We start from the raw sequence: 23,032 nt of genomic DNA on the forward strand, positions 1-23,032 counted from the left end.
GCCCCTCCACCGGTAATCACGATGGAGATTTCCTAGTCTGTGTAGGCTATACTCGCGGAGGTAGCCACAGGCTAACGCGCCCTCTTGGTCACCCTTCCGCCGGTAATCACGATATTAGTTGGTTCTATCTAGGTCGTTATCACCGAGGCCGCTGCTTAGCTGTGGGCAATGGCGAAGGAGGTGCCCCGTCTTTCTCATTGCCCCACTAGCTGTGACACGCAGGGTAGTCCCGACGCCAGCACCATGGCACCCTACTAATGCTGGCCTCCCCACTCATTGCCCCACTAGCTGTGACACGCAGGGTAGTCCCGACGCCAGCACCATGGCACCCTACTAATGCTGGCCTCCCCAGATGCTAGCGAGGCAACTGTTCCGTTACCATCGATCCACCTTCCCTGTCTTGATCGGCACTTGTCAACCTTTCCCGGGATTGGCGTGGTAGATCAGCCCCGTGACTAGACGGGACATCTCAATGTGCACCGTCATTCACAACCTCCAACGAGAACCCAGCGCCAAGGATAGCATCCATTTCGCTGTTGCGCCTGAACATATTCTATCGACGGGCGCTGTACCGAGGCTAGCCTCCCCAGCTATCTCGTTACCATCAACCCACCTTCCGTCCTTTGACAGGCGGTGTCAACCTTTCCCGAGATTAGCGGGGTGGATCAATGCCGTCACTGGACACGATATGTCAATGTGCAGCGTCAATCACAACCTCCAACGAGAACCCAGCGCCAAGGATAGCATCCGTTTTGCTGTTGCACCTACAGCTTCATCAATATCACTTAAGACATACACTATCCACCGACGACGAGGGCGGTGGAACCTTCCCCGACATTAGTGTCAGATACTATACTCGCAATAATGCCACCACCTCGAACTGGAACCTTCCACGACTTTAGCGCCCAATAACATTGGGGTTCCCGATGGAGCCAATCCGAGCAGGGTGTACCAGAAGGCCAATCATCATCGGCACATCCACCCATGCCAAGGGATATAATTCTGACTGACATTGACAAGTTCTCCCATATTTCGTTGACGAGACGGATGGTTCAAAGAATTCGTGTGTGACGACGCAATACACTAATCTACTCATCCCCTTCCACATCGACCTCCTCCCCTGGGCCCAGAACCTCCACCAAGCTCTTGGCAACCTCGAGCCCCGTGCGGATGCTTGATAGACGCCTCTTGCACTCGCTCATCTGGTTGAACAACTCTTCTTGGCTGTCCATGATTGAGGAGACACAGCTTTCTAGGTTGGGGTACTTCCTAGTTACGATTGTGAGTACATGCTGGAGGTTGCGCATGTGTTCCCGTGCTGCCGCTGAAAGATTGTGAAGGGCAGCCGCCCCCTTTTCTGCATCATGGATGCAGTCGCGATGAGCTAAATACAGCATCAGGTACCCAAAAGTGGACATTGAAAAAATGCTACTCACAATCCTTCAGGTATTTCCATCCCACCTTCTCGATGCGAAATCTCCTGCGCTTTTTCTTTGCTGCCGCACTAGAACCTCCTGTTCCACGTCTGTTCCGAGATTGTGTGCTTCTGCTTCTCATCGATAGGTTAGGGGAAAGTAGCATGTTGATTTCCCTGTCGAGCTTCGAGGTCATCGTCGTTCGAGAGTAGGCAGGTCGAATCCTGAGGGCTGGAGTAATTAAAAGTCTTGTAATTCTGAGCTCCGCTTGAATCTCAAATAGCCCAAACAGTCTGGGGGGTCAAGGTTCCCGGATTAGTGGTTTTGTCCAAGGTGCCCTTTGCCAGGAGGGTTGAAGTCCAACTCGGCACAAAACCGTGTCAAGCCATGCCAAGGCTCTGGATTGGCGCCCTTTAGGGTTCGCGTCAAGTGAGGGGTTCCAAAGTCCTGATTTGGCAAGCAATGTACTCTCTTGGCTTCTGTGGACTTGGCACCCTTGGAGCGGCGCTTAACTTCACCTTATCAATCACTCTCTAGGGCTGGGGGACGCGAAACACAGTAAAGACAGCACGAAGACCGAAGACAGAACTCAGAAACATTTATCAGGACAGATGGTTGCTCGCAAAGACACAACAAAGTACAGGGATTGTCGCCTCATCGGTTAGACTTCACTATATTCAACAGGAAGGTCGCCATCTCAAACTCGGTGAGGACTTCAACCAAAGATGCCTGCGCCTTTTCAACATTCCCCTCGAGTGACTCATGGTGAGACTGGAAAATTCTAAGGAGGTCGGAAGAACATGCACAGTCGCAATTGCAGCTGTGAATGTGATGCTGGAGGTCGGAAAGGAGTGATTTCACAGAAGCACTGATGTCACGGATATAGTCGGCCGCGTTGGAGGCGTCTTTGTGGCCTTTTGTCTGGGCTAGAAGGAGTAAGGAAGGCTTAAACGGAACGTTCAAGTGGTCAACTATGGTCACTCACCCTTCCGAACATCCTTCCAACCCCAGGGGCCGTCGTCATCAGAGGAATCTGCCTCTTTGCCCCGTCGCCTAGGCGGCTTTCGACCGCTCTTGCCAATGGAGTGCCTCGGTCTGTTGACGTCGACGTCTTTCGGCATTCTGGAGGGTTCAAAAAACAACCCAAAAAGGGAAAGACTTCGAGGTCGAGGGGTGAGGGTGATTATAACGCAGAAGAGAGCTTCCCCCCTCGAACAAGTCATTTATACATACCGATCTAATTTGAACTCCGATTTAGCTGATCAGAAATGAAGTTCGGGGGCGATTGAAGTAGTCACTTGGCATATAGAAGTACCTCATACATGGTCAGAGGTGGACAAGTCATGTACAATTTAGGTGGTCGCGGGCTGCTCCGTCGCATTCAGGGGAAGTTCCCCTCTGGACGTACGCCGCAAGCAAACTGCTGAATTAATGGCGGACAATTGATCAGACAGCCTCACGCGAGTTTTCGCCAGAGCGTCGAGTCTTGCCAAGGCGTCCATGTGAATAGAACGAAGGTGTTCCAGGTGCTGACGGAGTATTCTTTCGAGGAGAGCTTTGGAAGCTGAATCCCGCCCAGAGTCTTCCTAGTTCCGTTAGCAACACCCTTGGTACGTTCGGCTAAGTTGGACTTACTCGAACGCGCCCATTGTCTTTGGAACCAAGGAAATCGGAGTCGTCGTCGAACACATCCGACCATGACGCACCATCCGACATCTCGGCATCGGAATCGGTCCTAGATTCCTGCACAGCCACCGGGGCATCACCGGTCGACTGTTGGTTATCTGAACCATCGTCCTCCACATCGCCCTCGTCCGAATCCAATACGTTCTCATCCGAATCCGAATCAAACCCCCTGCTCGCTGAGGCCAAAGGTGGGACAATTTTCAAGGTATACAGATCTTGGAACATACCCTTACTCGCTGATGAAAACGTAGATAATGATGGCGCGTCCAAGTCTGCGAATTTTGGGGTGGGTGGCATGTCCTCCTCCTCCTCCAGATTAAATTGGGATACAGTGTTTACTATCTCCCTTGGTGAGAACGCAGCCTTCTGATGTCATAGAATTGACGACTCACGTAGCATTGGGACCGTAGTGGGCGGGAAAGGGCGGGAGAATGATGGTAGGGAGGGAACCTGCGCGACTTGGCATAGCAGCTCGGTGCGAATAACATCAGGTCCGCCGTCTTGTTTTCAGAGTAAACAAACACCTTTTAACATTTTACGCCCTTCCTGCCACTTTGAACCCGTCGCAAAATTCCCACCAAAAGTTCATTTCTCTCCACCAATGTCCACCGCTTCATCCATCGCTGTCCCGCCGGCCAAAGCCCTTACCTCGGCTCTGAGAAATCTCGAGAAATTCATCAACAGTCGTCCAGAGACATGGGGAAAAGATAAGGCCGACGACAAGATTTTGTTTGTTACGGCGTCGGTACGTCCGTCTATAGCTCACGAGTAATCCGTGCTGAACGTGCAACAGTACTCTCTCATTGATCTCCTCGCCAAAGACCCGAGGTATGGCCAATACCGGAAGAAGGAGTACCTGGGCGATGCTATTTTTCTCTGGCTCAAGTACCTTGCCAAGCGCGAAGAGTTCAGGACGAAGCCCGAAACTGTCAACCTCACCCGCTTCAAGCACCAGGTGTTCCAAGTCCCGATGGACGTCCCCCTCCTGTCAGGCAAGCCTTACAACCCCCATCCCTCTCTCCCCGGACCCAAAGATCGCTCGCCTAGCGTTGCACTTCCCGATCCTCCTCCATCCACTGCCAAGCGCCCTACCCTTCCAGTCCCCAAGCCTCAGCCCACGAATCGGAGTCGAGTTAACGATAACGACGAAGGAATTTCAACGGCCGAGTCTGCGAAGGCAGGTGGACCGAAGAGGACATCGACGGGTAGGACTGGGAAGGAAAAGCAGGGTTCTCGGGCAGGGAGCGGTGAGGACAGCGCGATGGAAGTTGACGACAATGGGACTGCCCCTAAAAGGAAGGGAAAGAAGAGCAAGGCGGACGATGGCCCGTCTTGGAACTCCAAGGACGACACCGATGACTCCTACCGCGAAAGCGACGACGACGGCGACGAGACCGACTCGGATAAACCGAAGGCAATCAAGAAGGATGTCGCCAAGAAGAAGCAGACGCCAAAGGTTCAATCGGTGCCTGTTAAACGCACAAGAGCCGACGACGACGGCAACGCCGGGGCTTCCAAGAGGAGTAAGCCTACCGTCCCCGATGGCTTTTACGAGGCATCGAAACCATGCGACACATGTCGCGACAAAGGTTTGACTTGCTTCATATCGAAGCCAAGGGTGGCTTGCTACAGCTGTAAACCCCCGGGGCAGAAACGCGTAGCGACTTGTAACTTTAGCGCTCGCAGGCGGAAGGCTCAGAACGACGACGGGGTAAAGGTTAATGTTTCTTGGCAGTTCTTTCCTGACGCAAGCTAATTCACTGTTGAATTTAGGATGATCGCCCCGCAGAGGACGTCGCAGAGGACTTCTCCACGGTACGTTTTCCGATGTTCTTGGCCTCTCTAATCTGATGTATGACCTAGGTGAATGACGATGATCCCGAAGAGGAAGAGCCGACCTCGGCCTCGGCGATTAAGGTAAGTATAATACCTTTCCATGCCAGCTCTCCCTTTGCTAACCGACTTGTCCAAAGACCAAGGTCCCTCGCCACGTTCCTGTCAATGACGCCCAAGACCAAGCCAAGAACGCACGCCCCTCCCCTCCACCCCGAAACGGTCTCGACATTGTGGCCGAACAGGCGTGGCTACGGTCTAAGACTCGGCAAGCCAAGGACTCTGCCTCAGTGAGTCGAGTCAGTCGATGAGCACGAAACTCTCTTACAGATCTACCGTATCAGGCCGTCTCAGGTACCAGCGCCAACCTGAAAAGCGCCAAGTCGGATTCGATGGTACGACCGCCATCTGCACATAATTTGTACACTCACCCACATCTTATGGCCAGAGCATTGTCAGCACATCAGCAGACGCCGCGAGTGCTGTCGTCAATTCCACGGTGAGTGTTGCAACCCTTGGCCATGTCACTTTTCTCACGAATCGCCTCACAGAACTCCACTTCCAACGACAAGGGAAGCAGTCTCAGTCGTGTCGCTCCTGCTGCCGCCGTTGAGTTCTCTTCGCCCAGCATCGAGAGAATGGTCACTCGCCTTCTCATGGAGAACGCTCGTCAGCAGGCGTCCATCAACTACCTCACCGCCACTCTAGAAGTCCTTTTGGAGGACGCCAAGGAATACGAAGCTATCCTCGCCACTGCCGCTACACAGGATGCCAGGATCAAAGCGTTGGAAGCGCAGGTAGATTCTGCCGAGAAGGAAATCCAGCGTATGCACAAGGATCGCGAAAACGATGCCAAGGCTCTGACTGACCAGAACAACATCAACACCGAGCGCATTCAAGGCCTTGCAGCGACAGTGGCTGTTGTCAACAACTGGGTGGCTTCCAAGATCAAGGCTGAGCTTGGCACGGCTTTCACACCTCCAACCGAGACTACTATCAACGGTATCGATATCCCGATGCCCCTGGTGACGACTGGTTCAACACCCCCCAACTCTGGATCGGTCACTTCCAACCCGACATCGAACGCTGACAGCTCCAATGGGACTTCGACCAACCCCCCTCCTCTCCCACACCGTGTCATCGTCGACGAAGACTCTGGTGATAAAGGGGAAATGCTGCAGTACATCAAATTTCCGGAGGAGGGGCCATCCAGCGCAGGTGTAGACGGTGAGTCCTCTCTGTATGGTTGTTGCATCAGACGTCTTACCCTGGTCATAGCCCAATCAACCTTCCTCCACCAGAACGGCCTTCAGGAAACAGAGGAGGTCGAACGACTTATGCGGGAGGGGGTAGGTAGCACTTGATCGCGTTTTCTTCAGTGTACATCGCATGTTCGTCCTTGTAATTTCTTGGTATGTACTACGCATAATGTAATCTCCATCGCTCACTCTATTCTGAGGGATGTAACCACGTCTCTCGTTACCAATAGTGCAGGGTAAGCCTTTCAGACAATCTACATCGGTCTTTGGCAGATGCTCATCTTCTCCTGGGAAAGGAGAGTACTGGATCTCAAAGGATAAGTGATCATGGATTGAGGGTAGATGATTCGAATACAGAAAAAAAAATAGCAATACAAAACAAAAATGAGAGCCTACGAGAAGAAGTCACCCCCGTCTTGCACGCGATTTCGGCTTGGCATTTGAGTTCTTGGCGTTGGTCGTTTGAGAAACAGCAGACCGTCGAGCAGGCGTCACCTTTGAGGCTCCGGTATTCTCCCTCCTTTTCTTTGGAGCAGGCCCACCACTATTATCGTCTCTCGACTTCCGCTTCTGCCCAGTCTTGGCTGCATTTGAGGCAGTGCCGCGCGAGGTACCTGCAGATTTCTTGGCCGCTGACCTTGTGATTCGCATGCCAGAGTCTTCAACACTCCGACTGCGCGTGACGGGTGTGGCCATGTCAATGTAGTCAACCATCCTTCTTGTCTTGGGTGGTCGAGTTGATCTTCGCAAGGGCACCTGCTCAACTTGGTCCAATGGAGCTTGGCGCTTGTTACGCGAGGGGCGATCCTGGTAGACGGCTGGCAATTCATCGGATTCTTCTTCCTCTGACTCCTCAACGGCACTCAGGCCTTCACGATCTTCTGGGCGCGTATCCACCGCACGAGTGTTTATACTACGATTATTCCCGCCGGGTGGTGTAACCGGTCTATTGGGTTCATCATCCTGCTCATGCTGTACAGGTCTAAGTCAGCTAGTGCTTGGCGGTCGCCCTTATGGACCTACCTGGACCAGCTGGGCAGAAGTCTCCTCTTCATCAGGTGGAGGGGTTGAAATTGACGACCTCCGTCTTGGCGATGAGGTGGAAGGATTGTTTCCCTTTCAGATGAGAGTGTGAATCGAAGATTTCACAAGTTGGTGGAAAACCGTACCTTGTTGATCCCCCAGTCGGAGTCAACGTCGTCCCACAGACTGTCTTCAGCATCCTCCCCAGCGTTTGGCCCGGGCTCTTCTTCAGCGGCACCGGCAGTCTGGCTTGTACGGTAGGGTCCTCGCGACGTTCCAGCCTTGGCAACAAATGTCAACTTTGCGGCTCGTTTGCAGTCTAATCAGCGACTTGGCACTCACTTGATTGGACGCACCCCAATCTGAATCCAGATTATCCCAACCGCTATCCTCATCACTGTCACGAGCAGTACGCGTCTCCTTTCGTTTCTTCGTCTTCTTCTTGGCACTACGTTTCTTGGCAGGCGGGTTTGGGGCCACTGGCTGCACATCCTCAGGCCGCCAATCCTCAATGTCGTCCCGTTCATCCTGCTCGTCGTCGTCATGTTGCCCATTAGCAGAGGCCTGTTTGCGATTGTGTCGAGGTTTGTATGTCTTCGACTTGCGATCCCAATACCTCTTGAACTCGAACACATTTTCGACCTCGGGATTATTTTGGCGCTTGCGCCAAAACTTGTAGAGCTTCTCCCTGTCTCCGGATGACATCAGACTTGGCTCTTGGAGTAGTTCTGCCAAATGGTCTGGGAGGAACCGTGATGAAATGAACCGTCGAACGTTAAGACCAAGTCTTTTCCAGGGAACAGGAGTCCGCCCGCCAGGGTCTCCTCTAGCGATGTCTGCCAGTGGGATGTGTTAGATAGATCAAGTCATGATAATCAGCACTCACTGTAATGAATTGTCAGGTATGACCTCAAGAAATTGGTAAGCCAAATCGAGCGCTTCTCGGTCCCTGGCTTATCCCTGATGGATGGGATGATTGGTTCGTTAAACTCGTTTCTCTTGAAATTCATCAGCGATTTCTTGGCCATGCGACGCCCCCGAGCCTCCTCCTCCTGCTCCAGTGGATCCAAAAATACATCAGCTGCGAAATCCTTCCATAGCTCAAGCAAACCCATCTCCTTCAGCTGGGCGTCGTAAAGGTCGCGGAAGGCTTGCCCCCGAGCTCCCGCGTTGCCCCCCGACAATTCGAAGTCAAATGCCACTGGTTTTCCTTTTGAGTTTTCGAACGCAACGAGAATATGCAATCGGGCATTCATTTCTTTGAGGAGCCCCTCAGAGAACTGAAGCAACCTCTTGGACGCGAACTTCTCGGCAGCCCTAGCGTTGACAATTTGAGTCGAATTGGCAAAACGGGGGATTTCTAGACACCTACTTTCGTTGCTGATCCGGCGGGGGAGTCCCTTCCCTCCAAGCCTTGGCTTTGTCCTCGTACGCTTGTTTTTCCCTCGAAGTCAATACCCTCCAGAGCATCGACGCGGCTGTCTGAAACTTTGTGAATCCCTCCCGTGTCTGCTTTCGGGGTTGCGACAAGCCCTCGTTGTCCTCGTCCTCGCTGTCTTGGCGTGACTGGGCGCTCAAGAACTCGTCCTCATGGTCTACGAGCCTTCGAAGGTCGTTGGGGATGGGGTCTCCACGAGAAATGATGTCTGCCAAGTACTGGACAATTCGAGTTCTCTCTCGCTTGAAAACAAGCTGTCCGTAGTATCGCCCACCCCAGACGGACTTCTTGGCCTTTGCCTGTGAGTTGTCAACCCGCCCCCGAAACCAACTTTTCACTGCCTACAATCAACAATTAGCATATCCTCTGGCATAGTTCGAAGTGTAACATACCCGGGTGATGAGCTTCTTCTTCTCCTGAGATTGCTTCTTCCCAGTAATCGCGTACAATTCTGAGATGATGTTTTTTGCCGACTTGGAAACCAACTGACCCCTCCTCTTCGAAGTGCCTTCACGGTATTGAGGGAGACGAGTCTTGAGGTAGGCGACCTGAGAAGCGGTAAACTGGTAACTGTTGCCAGGACCCTGTACACCTGAGTCTATGCCGGGGTCCGACTCTTCGTTGCTCCCCTCCTCCTCCTCCTCCTCCTCCTCCTCCTCCTCCTCCTCCTCCTCCCCGTGCCCGCTCTCCTCCTCCTCCTCCCACTCGTCGTCCTCCATGGAGCTTGATTGTCCTTGGCCCTCGTACTCTTCTTCTCCTTCGTACTCTGTGCTGACATCGTCATAGGGGGTTTGAGCCATGGTTAAGGGTGAGGTAGATGTCGTTGATTTATGCAAAGTATTTTGTTCAAGTGTTTGTGATGCTCGCACTTCAGGTCGGTCTTTGTTTGGTCGGATTGGTCCAAGTCGCGTGCCAAACGGTTCCTTGAGCAAGTCGATCCGTCGACCACTCCGAGAAACGAAGACTCAGGGATAGTGATCCGTTGATGGTTCCTCCGGTGGCTGTGTTGATATGGTTGAAGTTCAACTCGACTATCGATCGGTAGTCTTCGTTAGTTCATCCTCGCTGCTATGGCCCCTGGACGTAAACATGAAGTGAAGAGGCGAGAGAGGGTAGAGCTCTACCGCTGCCGCCTGACCCGTGGAGGAAAGAAAGGCCGCGCAAAACTGAAGCTCCTCCCACACACTCCCAGCAAGAGAAACCAATCCCTTTCCCCGCGTAAACATTCGTCAAAATCATCAGTTCCACAGAGGTCGGCCAGGAGGGAAACAGAATTTTTTGAAGGAGACGTTGACCACGGTGAATTCGTAACGTTTGACCTCGGTGGAATTGGGAATTCGGGATCCAAGGTGAGTGTTCATTTCCTTACGGCTAGAGCTTTACATTGATATGTGCTTGAGACTACCCACGAGTACATGGGTGAGTGGGTTCCAAAGGAGAGGCTGTACCTTCACGAAATTCTCGACCAAGAAGCTCTTCCTAACCCACTAGAATGTCATGGCTGCCATGGAACGATCTTAACCGATGTCTGGCGCTGTAAAGATTGTCTCGGGAAACCTGTTTACTGCACCGACTGCTGCAGGCAGCTTCATTCGACCAGCCCCCTCCATCGTGTTCAGCTCTGGAAGGATTCACATTTCCAGCCATCTTGGCTTTGGAAGTCGGGCGTTCATGTGTCTCTTTGCAAATCGGGAACATGTGCATCGACTTTAGCACCTGACATCGAGACTCCAGACCTCGCCGAACATGCGCATGTTGAACCGGCGCTTGACTGGACTGATAATGAGGACCTTACCTTTGGTGCAAAGCCGAACCAGAGGCTTCATCCTGGCTCAAAGATCATGTGTGTGGTGCATACCAACGGCGTCCACTACCTTCCCTTCGTGTTCTGTCGCTGTGCCGAAGCACCGTCGGATGAAGTGCAGTTACTTCGGCATGGTTTCTATCCGGCTACCTTCAGAGATATCCGGACTGTCTTCACACACGCACTGCTCGATGACTACCTCTTGGAAATGCTGGAATGCTTCACCTCGACTCATCACTACTATTCGAAGTTACGACGAGTGACGAACAAAAACTTTCCTCATTCTGTGCCCGTGCGTTACTTTATCTCAGTGTGCAATCTTGGACTGAATGTGTTTAGGATCGTACTCGAGAACTGCGGAGGGCTGGGCGCCAATGGAGGCGCTTGAAAGACTTGAAACGCTTCGGGTTCGGACACACCAGGAAAACTCCCGGGAGGGGGGAGATGGCATTGTTCTGTGCGGCATGCCCTCAGCCAGGAATAAACCTACCTGAAGACTGGAAGGACGATCGCGATGATTGGAAGTACCAAAGGAGCTTGGTTGCCGATGGCAACTTTGTTTTGGTTCATCGGAAACAGAAAAGGCAGGGGGAGGGCGATGTATTCCTGAAAAGCGGGGAGGGATACATGACTGAGAGAACTCGGTATAAGGAGCATCTCAAGGCCGCAGAAGAACGCAAAGAGGTTAGTGCTAGTCCATTTCTCAACATAGCTCAGGCTCAGGATAGTTTTCCAGCCTCAAACTTGTCACGAGCACCGGGCGATTGCAGACAGAAGTAAAGGCCACAAGGGGTGCGATGTCACAGGGGTGGGCGCGTTCGCATGTATGAGACATGGCTGCTTTGCGCCTGGGAGTGTTGTGGATTTCCAAAAGGGAGAAAGGCGAGTGCTCCTCAACGACATTTGATATGCTTCTGATAGTCCAATAGACAAGTCAATATGGACTACGGCTTCTGTGAAGCACTCAAGACCACCCATACTGACGAACTCTCGAAGGTTTTGCTAGTGTATGACATCAACTGTCAGTACAGCAAGCACTTATTTGAACGGATCGAAGAGGCAGATCACCTCAGCATTAACGAGAAGCTGACTGTTATATTTGGCATTGGTCTATTCCATGTCCATGGACACCAGGATTCGTGTTTCGCTCGATACGCGCTGACGTTCATTCGGGGGGCGGGGATGAGCGCTGGCGAGATCTTGGAGCCCCTTTGGTCTGTGATCAATTTGGCGGCGGGTCCAACATCTATGATGACCTTGGCGCAAAGAGACGAGGCCCTGGATGACTTCATTCTGGATAATAACTGGAAAAAGCTTTTGGGACTGGGTACGTGGACAATGGGACGACCGTGAATGACAAAGCTGACTTGAGATTCCTCTTAGTGCCATCCATCTGCAAGCGCTGGGAAGCGAGCCGTATTGAGCTTTCAATCGCTGAAGAGGATTTCGAACTGTTGGATGAAACCGCCTCGGACGCCCAAAGGCGGTGATGTGCTGACTAGCACAGAAAGCACAAAGAAGAGCAAGAAAACAACCGGCGGTCCCGAATCGAGTGGCGCTTGTTGTGAGACAAGTGACACGAAGATGAAGACCGACGGCTAAATCTAAAGACTTTTAGGTACTGTCTGTACGTTGGCACGCAAGTTCGACGGGGTTGTTGTTTTAGTAGACTAAGTTAACGAGGAGAAGACTCTCTGACTCGTATAGAACGGTTTTTTAGGGTTTTTAGAGCTTTGAAAAGACTCTTGACTTTATGCAGGTGGTGTTTTGTATTTTGTTGTGCTCTACACACAAGGGAAACACTAAGTTCAACTCGCGACTCGATTTAAACACGACTTAGACTCGAAACTCGAATTTGGACTTGGAAACACTTAAAACTCGTCCCGGCGGGATCACTCGTTGACTCGTTTTAAAACTCGGACTCGTGTATTCACGCACAAACTCGGACTCGACTCTAACTCGTTAACTCGCTCACTCAACACTCAGAGAATTCCTCTTTGTTTTACTGAACGACTCGTGCCGATCAGGACAAGATATATAATCGAGTCAAAGGGGTATCTGTTGATTCTTTTGCCCGGCGGGCCTATATATATGGTACAAAATGTTTGACTACGAGCTTTAAAACAAAGACTAGCAAAGACTATAAAACAAACCGAATACATGCGCATGATACAGAAAATGAGAGTAGAGAGACGGAGCGGAGGTACGAGAGAATCAGAAATACGAAATAGGAAAGAAACGCGACAAAAGAAGCCCCGGCGGTGTCGTGCCGAGTATGCCCATAGGCGTCTATTGATGCGCTGTTGAAGCGCGTGAATTTTGGTAGTTCCGTCCAGTCGGAACGGAACCAATGTGTTGTGGGAAACTCCATTGTTACTCCGTGAAGATGCTTCCGCGGAAACAGATGGTATACCCTTTTTGTAACTACCGCCGGAGGGCGGCGTATGGATTCATCGTTCTGTCCCTTCTCTCTGTACTACTTCTTTTCTGTTGACAGGTCATGGGACTGTTAGTACCCTGTTTCATCTGTCCTAGAGAGGACACCTGTCCAACGGAATAGAACATCTCGTGTGATCCGTTCCTGGTCCCGTCGTTCTGGTTATCTTATCTCGGCTTCTATCTTATCGATCTCGTACCTAATCCGTAGAGGTCCCCTTTAGCTTTCCGCGACTGATGGCTGATTCCGACCGTCCGGCGGCGCTTATGGGCGTTTTCCTCTTAGGGTACTGACAGGCGCTGGTGCTAAGTGTAGTCGTTCTTGTTAAGTCGCTACTAGCTTTCTAGTCGATTTGAAGTCGATCGTGCACTCCCATGGATAGTCTTGCTCCCGGCGGTGAGGACTTCGTGCCAAATTCTCACTACCGTAGTTCGATCTTCAATCGGTCCAGTACACATCCTTAACCCGTCAGTTACTACGGTATCAATGATGCGTTACGTTCAACCTCTTTCAGAGTCGTTCTTAGAGTTCGACTTAGTTGACGACTCTGGGCTCGGTCTCAACTCATACGACAGAATAAGTGACCGCCGGTTATGAAAAACACAGTGCCTTAGGGCTTTTCAGTCACTTATCGAGATGTACGCTTTACCGGACGAAATTAGTCCGGCGGTGTGTTATTCGCGATTTTTGAAGGGTCAGATGACCCTCAGGCGTAACATCTCCCCCCAACTTAGAATGAGGACTGTCCCCAGTCAGATTCTTGTCGAAGTTCTTGGAACTTCGACATATACGATCCGTCACTCCTCTTGACATCGACTTCTGAAGTTCTTCGCCACCTTACAGGAACTCCAATTCACTTTTGCTAGACTAGCCCGTCGTCCCAAACTTGGACTTGTCGTGATACGGTGGTGTTTTGTGATCTGGCGCTTAAGTGGCTCTTGAATCTGCCGCCGTTACGACAAGACATCAAACGTTGCTTTCGAACGTACTTTGGATCGACAATTTCGCTTTTCTACTTTCTCTGATCTTTCTGCCCTTGACTTAGATGAGTAGAGCGTTAAATTCTAGTGGGGTTTGATACCACATATTAAGGGTCAAGCTGCCGTGGTTTGACTCCTGTTAGGGTCTATCACTTTCCTTTTTGGGAAGTACCAGCGTTAATACTTTCCCCACCTCTTCTCATGAAGTCAGTCTGCGCTCCTAGAGGGATTATCCGCTCGGGGTCGTTCTTTGGCCTATATATATAGGGGACGACCGCCGGTCTTCCCTTCTCCAAGCTCCTGGCTTACTGTTGTACTGTGCTATCTTTCATCGATGTCCACTCCTCAACCTGCTACTCTCTCCGGCTGCGAGGCATTCTTCTCGCCTCAGCAGTCTCCTCATCCAAATTGGCGACCAACGTCTCCAAATTGACGACAACGCTGAAACGTTCCGTCTCTTTCGTTCTTCCCCTTATCTTCGACAGTGCTGGAATTTCATCGTCGACCACCTCAATCGTTTCCTCGGCCAATTCAGGTTCGAGGAGGCGTTTATATATTCCCCTGAGTGGGACTTCTTATCTTTCGCCACTTATAACGACTTGGTGAGTCTTTGTGCTGTTTCTTCAACTTTCTGTCCTCTGACTTGACTTTTCAGTGTATCTTACAGAGGTTGCCCGGCGGTCATTCGCTGATGGCAGTGAGGGCCTACACCATGGCCTTCATGACTGTCTACCAAGGCAATGACGGTCCCCCTGGTCATCCTCGCTACCCTCTTACTGCGCCTTACTCCTGGCGGGCCTGGGCTGAACCAGTCCACCGAAATATGGGCATTCGTCGAATGATGAACATCGTCTTCACCGACCCCCAGATGGCTATCTTAAGGTTGACCCGTCCAATCGTTCCTTCGACGGTTCGTCTTTTCCTTATCTATCTCTTCTCGGACACTTACTTACTATTCTCTTGTTAGGACGCTGAGATGCCGTTCCTCATTCCTCGTCGCCTTCGTGACAACACTTTACGAGGCTGGCGACTCATTTCTCCTCCAGCGTTGCCTATGGATTGGGCCACTTGGAGGGCAGATCCTCACTATCAAGTAAGTTTCTGATCGTTCCGGCGGGTGGCGTATTACTGAGGGGATCCAATATCTAGCACTGGCACATCTATATCGATGTGGCCGTTTCTTTTGAAGAGGCCTTGGCCAAGTACAGGCGGGAGCGAGCTGCATGGCTCGCTGACCACACTTCGCCTCCTCCTGGTACCCCTGTTATTCGTCATCCTCACCCTCAACTTCCTCGTCTTACTGTTCGTCCTCGCAATTTTCCGCCTGGCGTTGTTCTACCGCCCACTGCTCTCCTTCGAGGAGAGGGACGCGACTCTGCGCCTGCTTCCCTCTCGCCCTCTGGTACTTCGAGTCTGGAACGTCAAGTCTTTGGTACCAGCGCGTCGGTCTCCCAGGCGGCTCCTGCTTCTTCGGTGCCTCCTGTGTCTACTCTGGGTAAGTAGGCTCTTCTCTCTTCTTCCGTTCCTTTAACTGACGAGCTGACGACTCCTTAGACGATCGTCGTTCCGTGTCGTCCTCTGTAGTCGCGTCGGGTACGGGTCTTGACGACGGGGACGCTGTCGACGAACTCGACCCTTCGCCTAGCGGCGAAGACGTGCATCAAGAGGCTCCTCGAACCCCTCGTCGATCTCGCTCCCTTCAGGTGTCTCCTAAGACGCCCAAGACGCCCGGCATCCCTCCTATCCCTGCGACTCCTTCCTCTGCGAGGAAAATCGTTCCTATTCCTGGTCAACCCGCCGTCTACGGTCCTTCCTCTTTCCCTCGTGCTCCTAAAGGTCCTCAAGCAAGTACGCGCTATACCGGCACTGGCCCGCGCAACCTTGAGTCGATCGATGGAGAGCTTTTCCATCCCCCTTCCGTTGGTTTCAACCCGATCGTCCGCCGGGATGGCGTTGACGATCCTACGGGTTTCCTGTCCCAAGGGAGGGACACCACTCCTCTCGAGCTTCAGTTCTCACAGAGGACTGGCGTCTCCATTCAACACCTGAGCCGGGAGGAACGCCAGGCGCACTACTTGCGTCCACCAGTCCCTCCTTAAGGGCTCCCCTTCCTCTTCGTCTTCCTCTTCTTCGTCTAACTCTGAAGGAGGCTCGTCGGATGCTAGAGACGATGCGTCTCGCTCCTCGAGCAACCCCTTCGTCGGGTCCCTTCGTCGCAACATGCCTACTGCGCAACGTCAGACTACCGACCTCCGCAACATCCTTTACCAGAACCTCACAGGTATCATGGGTTCCCGGCGGTTGTTGTCCGACCATGCCTTGGTAAGTTGCCTTTCTCTTTTCTTTCTCTTTAACTTCTTACTAACTTAATACCCTCCCAGGTTGTGGGCCCCTGCGCTAGGTGTGCCTTCTTAGGCATCCCTAGGTGTGAGTACCGTGGTCCTGGTCTTAGCTGCGGCAACTGCGGTCGAGCGGACAAGCCATGTCCGTTTTCGTTGAACATCGACGCTCGTCGCGGCCTTCGCAACCAGCTGGCGGGTGCAGCTGAGGGATCTTCTCATTGTAAGTCCCCTCGTGACCTTCTTTTCCTCCGCCGGTATTGATTATTATGTCTTACTCTTTAGACATTGACCACTGTCGTGCGCGACATCTTGCACCCAGTCTAACGTGGTGCGAGATTCGCTCAATCAGTACCTCACCCACTCCCTCCACCTTTACGAGCTTCACGCTCGTCTTCTCTCGGCCATCTATCGTTTGGAAACGTCTGAGGGACCCGAGGCCATCGTCGTCGAGTTTTTCAACAACGACTTCGATGCGTACCTCGAGTTTCGCTCAATGTTTACCTTCGATAATTTCCTCGTGGGCGCCGACGGTAGCACCGTCAACAAGGCCGAGCTTGTCCAGCGTATGGACGAGCTCTTCACCCGTTCGCGTCGGGCCTCCGGCGTACCCATCCCTGACGACGAACTCCTGCCTACCGTCGCCAACCCTCCTCACGCTCCTTACGTCTTTGGTTCGTTCATTGCGCAGGAGTTCCCGATGGCCAAGGACGGCCGTCTCTGGTCCCCGTCGCAACTCGATCGTCCTCTCGACGACGAGTTCGACGATTTCCTCGATCAAGACGCGTCCTCTCCTCCCGCGTTCGACCCTCTTGTCGACCCGGCGGACGGTGGTCCCGCTCCGAACGACGAAGATGACTGTAAGTCATATCGCTCTCTTTCACTATCTTACTCCTACTAACATTGCTTTCTAGTCTACGACGATCGTACTGGCGTAGCTCCCAGTGCTGACGTTATCATTGGGGACTCTCTTGGTCTCTTTTCGTCAGAGGAGTCTCCAGAGTGGCCAGGCATCGAGGGTTCGGCGATGAACGTCGACGAGAGGTCTAGCTCGGCCCTCTCCTCTGCTCGTTCTGGTGGTGGCGCCTCGTCCTCGAACTCAAGCGACGAGGGAGACCTTTCTGACTCCCCTGAATACTAAGTTCGTCGTTTTCTTCTTCTTCTTCCTTCTTTCTTTTCGCGTCTCTCGCTCTTTTCTGAGAGACATTTCTTCTTTCTACTCTGGCCGCCGGCAGGGGAGGCGCTTATTGGGGACACTCGTATTTATTTGTTTTTCGCACACTGCTTGATTTTGTATACTCATGTCCTTCATATGCTCTTGTATATTTTGGATTACTACACTGACTTTTAGGTAGTCATATTAGTGTAGCTTCAAATCCAATTGTTTGGTTATCTCTACTGCCGGTATCCTATCTGAGACTTAGTGTGATTTCTCGAAGCGGTGAAATTGCCAACCGTTCGGCTGAGTTGCCTTCTGGGGATCATCTTAACCCATTCGGATTGTGTCCGCGGAAGCAATTCTCAAACTAAGTGGCAATGTGGGCGTTTGCCAAGCCATCAACCCCTCCGGCGGTATTGCCAATTCGGGATACTCGACTTTGCACAAATTTCTAAGGAAGACTCATGTTTTTCGGTTTTGGGGCACGTTCTGCACCACCGATTTTCGACTGTGAGATCGTGGTCGTGTCGGTTTTTCCTTGAACACGTCTACCAATAGAAATTCCCTAAAACTGAGAGGCTTTTTGCTATAAAAACCGCCGGTTTCCTGGTCAAGTCTCTCCAGCAACCTCCTCTGGTTCTTTTCACCTTTCTCATCGCTCTCCTCTTCGTTTCTTCGATTCTCTTCCCTCTCTTGCTATCACCATGTCTTCTCCCGCCTCCAACGTCTTCCAGGAGATCCTCGGCTTCGACCCCAAGGTTCCTCTTGGTCTCCCAGTGCCGGCCAAGTCTATCCCGCCGTCCGTGTGGGATGGCATGAAGCGCGTCTACGTTGAAGATAACGCCAACGTCGCTCGCGGCATCCACAAGCTCACCGGCGTTCACCTCCGTCTTCGTGCGATCGCCAAGGAAGTTATTCCTTTCAGCATCCTTAAGGAGTACAAGACGGCTGCCCTTGAGCTCGTCTCTTACATGGTGAGTCTCTTTTCTTTGCTTACTCGTTTCCTTTCTACTTACGCCTTTCTTTTAGTATCCTAAGCGTCGCCTCTACGGCGGGCAGATGGCCTACACCGCCCTCGTTCAGAAGCAGCTCCGCGTCATGTATCCGGCGCTGAAGGTCTTCGTCGAGTTCTGCGGTGACAAGGACATCGGGCTCGACGTCCCGGCGGAGGTCTCTCACCACCTCGCTTGGTCTAGCGAGGCGGTGAAAGCTCCCACCATCCCCCTTCCTGCCGATGCTGACCCGTTCGACGTCAGCTCGGCGTTCCATAACATTAAAAAGCTCGCTACTGGGTCTTCGACTCAGGAGGAGGAGGCTCCTACTCCCCAAAAGCGTAAGTCCTATTCTCTTTCTACTACTATCTTCGCTTATCCTTCTCTCTTAGGTGGGCAACAACCCAGTCCCCCGCTATCATTTACGATTCCGACGTGGTAAGTGTTGGTCTCTGGCCCTTTCTATTCCTTACTGACTATTATTGTTTCAGGAAATCGTCGGTACTGAAAACGGCGGTCCTGGCACTGCTTCCACTTCAACTTCGTCGACTCGTGGTGGCAAGGTCGTCGCTCGTGGTCGAGTAAGTTCTTTCTTCTTCCTCTCTTCGTTTCGTTTCGTTACTTACTCTTTGACTTTACAGGGTGGCCGCGGTGGTGGCCCTTCTCGCTCTCGTACCACCGCCGGTGCTTCTGCTGCCGTCGTACGAGTCCCTTACTACCTCGTTCCGAATCTCGACTTATCATCTCCCCGCTTTTCTCAAGGCCACTCAGCTGGGTAAGCGCGCTCGCGTTTCGCTCGACGCCAAGGCGCTCGAGGAGGTCAATAAGAACGCTTTGACCTCCAAATATCCCAACCTGTTCCCCGACGGGATGCTTGTCAAGACTGGTAAGTCATCTCTCATCTTCTGTTTCTTACTCTTTTTACTCACTCTCTTCTTTTTAGCCGACCACTTCGCCGTCAACAACGAGTGGGTCAATGGTGTTCTGTCTCAAGTACAGAACATCTTGGCCAACTACTCTGACGCCGTCAACGTCGGTTCGTCGACTCGTGCGACGCTGACTGACATTCGTTCTGAGATCCTCCGGCGGGTCCACCTTCTCAGTCTCGACGTTCGATTCCTTGAAGTACTCTTCGCTGAGTATGATAGGATCCAGGCCCATCTGGAGAAGGAACTCCCTCCTCTGTGAGGAGAAGGATCTTCCTTCTTCTTCTATGGAGTCTCCTGCTTCCCCTCCTCCTCTTGAGGCGGAGAACACTCTTGGGGGCGACGTCGATGCCGTCCGGTGACGTCGACATGACTGAGGCTTAGCCTCTTCTCATTTTTGGGTCTCGTTTTGTAGTAGTATTAGGTTTTTGTTGCGATTATTCGCTTTTTCCCTAGTACTACTACTATATTGAATATCATCATGCTTTGCACCTCTCTATCTGTGTGTGAACTCCTCCTAAGTGCTCTAAGTTGTCTTAAGTCTTTTCTAAGTCTTCTTGACTTGGAAAATCGAAAAATTTTAATGTGAACTTTAGGTTAATGTTTACTTGGTCTTCAGAATGTACTCTTTTTGAGTTACATTCTTTCGCCCTATTGGTACTCCTCTCCCCCCAACTTAGAAATATCAACCGTCCTCGGTTGAGCTTCCCAAGTTGTCGAGATCGTTGTCCTCATTCACCTGTTCGCTTCGTCTATTCCCTTTAGGCATTCCTTCGAACGCTATGTCGTCCGTCGGTCCGCCTTTTCGTCGCGAAGACACTAGCTTATTCAACTCTGCCGGCCCTAGGTCGATGCTCTCGTGAATATTTCGAGGTAGCTCAATCTTCTTTCGTGCGTGGTAAGGTAATAGCCTAAACGCTGCCACTACAGACTGGTATACTGACCCGTCCATTTCGGCAACTATGTAGGCGCCTCCTTTGTTTCTATTCAGCACTACATACGGACCGTTGTATCTTAGGTTTTAGCTTTCGATCAAGGCTATCCTCAATTGGGGAGTTTCTCATTATTACGAGGTCTCCTGGCTTGAAGTTGTAGTCTTTAATCGTCCGCCGGTGTTCAATCTCGTACTTAGCTACTCTATCTTTCTTCGCCTGGTGGATCTTACTTCTCACTGACTCAACGAAGTCTCTATGCTTTGCCAACGCCTTAGCTCTTCGCGCGAGCAAGTCTTCTGTGGAAACGAACGATTCGGGAGGTTCGATCAGCCAGGTCACTTCTTGTATGTCAAGAGGTGTTACTGGTTCTGCTCCTGTTACCATATAAAACGGCGAACACCCAAATCTTTTTCTTATCGTGATTCTGTCCGCCCACATAATGTGAGGGAAATACCACTTCCACTTAGACAAATTCCCGGCGGTCACCTTGGCTAGCATATTTACTACGTCGAAGTGAGGCCTTTCGATTGTCCCGTTTGCTTGAGCGTTGTAACCCGTTACTTGAATGCCCACGGATTCCATACTTCTCTTCTAACCAGCCAACAGCCTTTATGAAAGGTCCACCATTATCTGTCACTATCTTTCTGATGCAACCCCATCTTAAGATTACATCTTCGAACAACCACTTGCCAATAGTACTAGCATTTTGCTTTTGTAAGGCTTTCCCTTCCATCCACTGTGTCAATGCACACCTTCCGTGAACTATGAATTTGCACTTATCGCTAGGAATACTCATATGAATCACGTCGGCGTGTAAGACTTGAAATATAGATGGAGTTTCCGTTACCGTCGGGGGTATTCTCATGAACAATTTTTGACGGATTTGACAGACATGGCAAGTTCTCGTATACCAGCCTACGTCCCCGTCTAAGTCTGGCCACCAAAACCGTTTAGCTAGCAATTCCTTAGTAGCATAATGTCCTCGATGCCCTGTAGCGTCATGCGCTGTACGCATCAAGTACATCCGATTTTCTGGATAAACGACTATCTTATGTTCACCATTTATTCCTCGACGGAAAAGCCTTCCATCTTTCTTAAAGAAATGCGTACTAAACCTAGCGAATGCTAGGTATTCCGCGTCGCTCATTCCTTTTGGTCGAACTGAAGGGTTTTCTAACCACTTATCTACGATCGGTATTTTTCTGTCGATCTCTTTGATAAGCGGGTGCCGGCGGGACTCTCTATCGTATTCTTGTCGAAGTTTAGGATCCTCCTTTAAGGATAAATCTGGCAGTACTTCCACATTTACGAATTGAGTTTCCATTCTTGGCCTTAGTGACAACACTTTGTCCGCCACTGCCCTATCTAACTCCAAATCTTCTTCAAAATCTGCGATGTCTTGAAGATATCCTCCACGAGTATCGATTTCGTGTTTGAACTCTTCGAAGTCCAACGGTTCTGGGTCGTCGGGGTTTGGTTTCCTGTACCCAGTGAGTCCGCCGGTCTCTTCTTCCGAGTGATCGTAAGGAGTCTTTGGTTTATCATCCGGGTGTGGAACTCGACGTGACAGACCGTCGGGTATCGCAAACTTACTTCCAGCTACATGTTCCAAGGTGAAATGGTACATGAGTATGGATTCGATCCATCGGTTTATAGTCGCATTTGGTCCATTTCCAGCATTTTGTAACATGCCTTTAATGTACTTAGCGTCCGTTTCGACAATCAATTCTCGACACCCAAGTAACCAATACCTATTTTCTTCTAAAGCTCGCATCAAGCCAAAGAGTTCCCTCTTTGCTTGGCCGTACCTTGCTTCTCTCTCGCTTAGCGTTGTAGACCCGAATCTAGCATAGTGCCACTTATCAGGGTCATCATCATCTTGGACGGATATCATCCATCCTATGGCTTTGTACGACGTATCCACGGATAATTTTAGAGGCACATTCCTGTCGTAGTCTATAGCCTTCAATACTGGTGCAACTCGAATGGCTTCCTGTAAATCGGCCATTGCTGCTGCCTGTTCTGGTCCCCATCTAAATGGTACTTCTTTACGAGTTAGTTCTTGGATAGGTTCTGCCCGGCGGGCATAATCCTTGACGAACATTCGCAAAGTCCCTAGTACTCCTAGGAAAGATCGTACATCTGAAACGTCTTTACATGCTCCCCACTTAAGGATTGCATCTGCGCGTTCGGGATTAACTTTCCTTCCTTCGTAAGTACAAAGATGTCCTACTACTGTAAACTCGTCTGCCAAAATGATCGACTTCTTTCCTGAAAATGTCCCTCCACAATACTTCATACGCTGCATCACTCTGTTCACGTCATTTAGATATTCCCATACGAACCGCCGGATACCAGGATTTTCAGGAATGGTTTCATAACCTCCTTTTCCGATCTTCATACCTCGTGGCTGGTCCTCTCGTAGGAACATCGTCAATATACGGCTTCGTGACTGCAGGAATCTCGTCTTGTAAGATATGAGTTACATCGTCATGGAAGATTGGTACCGAATTGGTCCACCCCATCGGTAGGGTAACCAAACGCATCGCTCCATAAGGTGTTTGGAACGTGGTAAGGTCTCTGTACTTTTCGTCCAATCGTCTCTCATCGTAACCTACGAACAAGTCCATGCAACCTCCACAAGCTCTACCGGCGAAGTGATTTGCCAATTCTTCTGTTGCCGGCGGGATGCCTGAGTGCGCAATCGTAACTGCGTTAAGAGGCTCTAGACTATGTACAATTCTCAGACTTTCACCATCTTTCTTAAGTACGCAGAACCACCTCGAGCTATAACTCGAGTTCGAAG

The 23,032-nt window shown here is 51.2% G+C and overlaps 8 protein-coding genes across 8 annotated transcripts; 4 read left to right on the plus strand and 4 right to left on the minus strand.

The window, feature by feature from the left end:
• Nucleotides 1-1,088: 1,088 nt before the first annotated feature.
• Nucleotides 1,089-1,611, minus strand: CC1G_09750 (hypothetical protein; the record flags this gene model as incomplete). Its single annotated transcript, XM_001840647.1, has 2 exons — nucleotides 1,089-1,384; nucleotides 1,437-1,611. 2 exons carry the CDS (start codon nucleotides 1,609-1,611, stop codon nucleotides 1,089-1,091), a joined length of 471 nt encoding a protein of 156 aa, XP_001840699.1.
• A 458-nt stretch (nucleotides 1,612-2,069) lies between these two features.
• CC1G_14758 (hypothetical protein) lies at nucleotides 2,070-2,536 on the minus strand (the record flags this gene model as incomplete). Its single annotated transcript, XM_002910734.1, has 2 exons — nucleotides 2,070-2,341; nucleotides 2,401-2,536. The coding sequence occupies 2 exons, from the start codon at nucleotides 2,534-2,536 to the stop codon at nucleotides 2,070-2,072; spliced, it is 408 nt and encodes a 135-aa protein (XP_002910780.1).
• A 335-nt stretch (nucleotides 2,537-2,871) lies between these two features.
• Nucleotides 2,872-3,500, minus strand: CC1G_14759 (hypothetical protein; the record flags this gene model as incomplete). The annotated part of the gene is made up of 3 exons (XM_002910735.1): nucleotides 2,872-2,997; nucleotides 3,051-3,439; nucleotides 3,494-3,500. The coding sequence occupies 3 exons, from the start codon at nucleotides 3,498-3,500 to the stop codon at nucleotides 2,872-2,874; spliced, it is 522 nt and encodes a 173-aa protein (XP_002910781.1).
• A 202-nt stretch (nucleotides 3,501-3,702) lies between these two features.
• CC1G_09748 (hypothetical protein) lies at nucleotides 3,703-6,298 on the plus strand (the record flags this gene model as incomplete). The annotated part of the gene is made up of 9 exons (XM_001840645.1): nucleotides 3,703-3,846; nucleotides 3,895-4,818; nucleotides 4,875-4,916; nucleotides 4,965-5,018; nucleotides 5,075-5,224; nucleotides 5,279-5,329; nucleotides 5,383-5,433; nucleotides 5,486-6,161; nucleotides 6,213-6,298. The coding sequence occupies 9 exons, from the start codon at nucleotides 3,703-3,705 to the stop codon at nucleotides 6,296-6,298; spliced, it is 2,178 nt and encodes a 725-aa protein (XP_001840697.1).
• A 300-nt stretch (nucleotides 6,299-6,598) lies between these two features.
• Nucleotides 6,599-9,454, minus strand: CC1G_09747 (hypothetical protein; the record flags this gene model as incomplete). Its single annotated transcript, XM_001840644.1, has 7 exons — nucleotides 6,599-7,165; nucleotides 7,217-7,309; nucleotides 7,363-7,497; nucleotides 7,559-8,052; nucleotides 8,103-8,533; nucleotides 8,589-8,995; nucleotides 9,047-9,454. 7 exons carry the CDS (start codon nucleotides 9,452-9,454, stop codon nucleotides 6,599-6,601), a joined length of 2,535 nt encoding a protein of 844 aa, XP_001840696.1.
• A 270-nt stretch (nucleotides 9,455-9,724) lies between these two features.
• Nucleotides 9,725-11,948, plus strand: CC1G_09746 (hypothetical protein; the record flags this gene model as incomplete). The annotated part of the gene is made up of 5 exons (XM_001840643.2): nucleotides 9,725-10,003; nucleotides 10,055-10,750; nucleotides 10,798-11,142; nucleotides 11,380-11,785; nucleotides 11,842-11,948. The coding sequence occupies 5 exons, from the start codon at nucleotides 9,725-9,727 to the stop codon at nucleotides 11,946-11,948; spliced, it is 1,833 nt and encodes a 610-aa protein (XP_001840695.2).
• Nucleotides 11,949-14,587: 2,639 nt separating this feature from the next.
• CC1G_14760 (hypothetical protein) lies at nucleotides 14,588-17,355 on the plus strand (the record flags this gene model as incomplete). Its single annotated transcript, XM_002910736.1, has 9 exons — nucleotides 14,588-14,785; nucleotides 14,843-14,968; nucleotides 15,025-15,370; nucleotides 15,430-15,905; nucleotides 15,964-16,197; nucleotides 16,257-16,437; nucleotides 16,500-16,514; nucleotides 16,553-17,074; nucleotides 17,129-17,355. 9 exons carry the CDS (start codon nucleotides 14,588-14,590, stop codon nucleotides 17,353-17,355), a joined length of 2,325 nt encoding a protein of 774 aa, XP_002910782.1.
• Nucleotides 17,356-18,077: 722 nt separating this feature from the next.
• Nucleotides 18,078-19,653, plus strand: CC1G_09743 (hypothetical protein; the record flags this gene model as incomplete). Its single annotated transcript, XM_001840640.2, has 7 exons — nucleotides 18,078-18,347; nucleotides 18,403-18,706; nucleotides 18,758-18,803; nucleotides 18,857-18,946; nucleotides 19,007-19,251; nucleotides 19,309-19,401; nucleotides 19,469-19,653. 7 exons carry the CDS (start codon nucleotides 18,078-18,080, stop codon nucleotides 19,651-19,653), a joined length of 1,233 nt encoding a protein of 410 aa, XP_001840692.2.
• Nucleotides 19,654-23,032: the final 3,379 nt, after the last annotated feature.

Source organism: Coprinopsis cinerea (assembly GCF_000182895.1).
Source record: "Coprinopsis cinerea okayama7#130 chromosome 7 map unlocalized cont3.7, whole genome shotgun sequence".
In the NCBI taxonomy this organism is placed as follows: Eukaryota; Fungi; Basidiomycota; class Agaricomycetes; order Agaricales; family Psathyrellaceae; genus Coprinopsis; species Coprinopsis cinerea.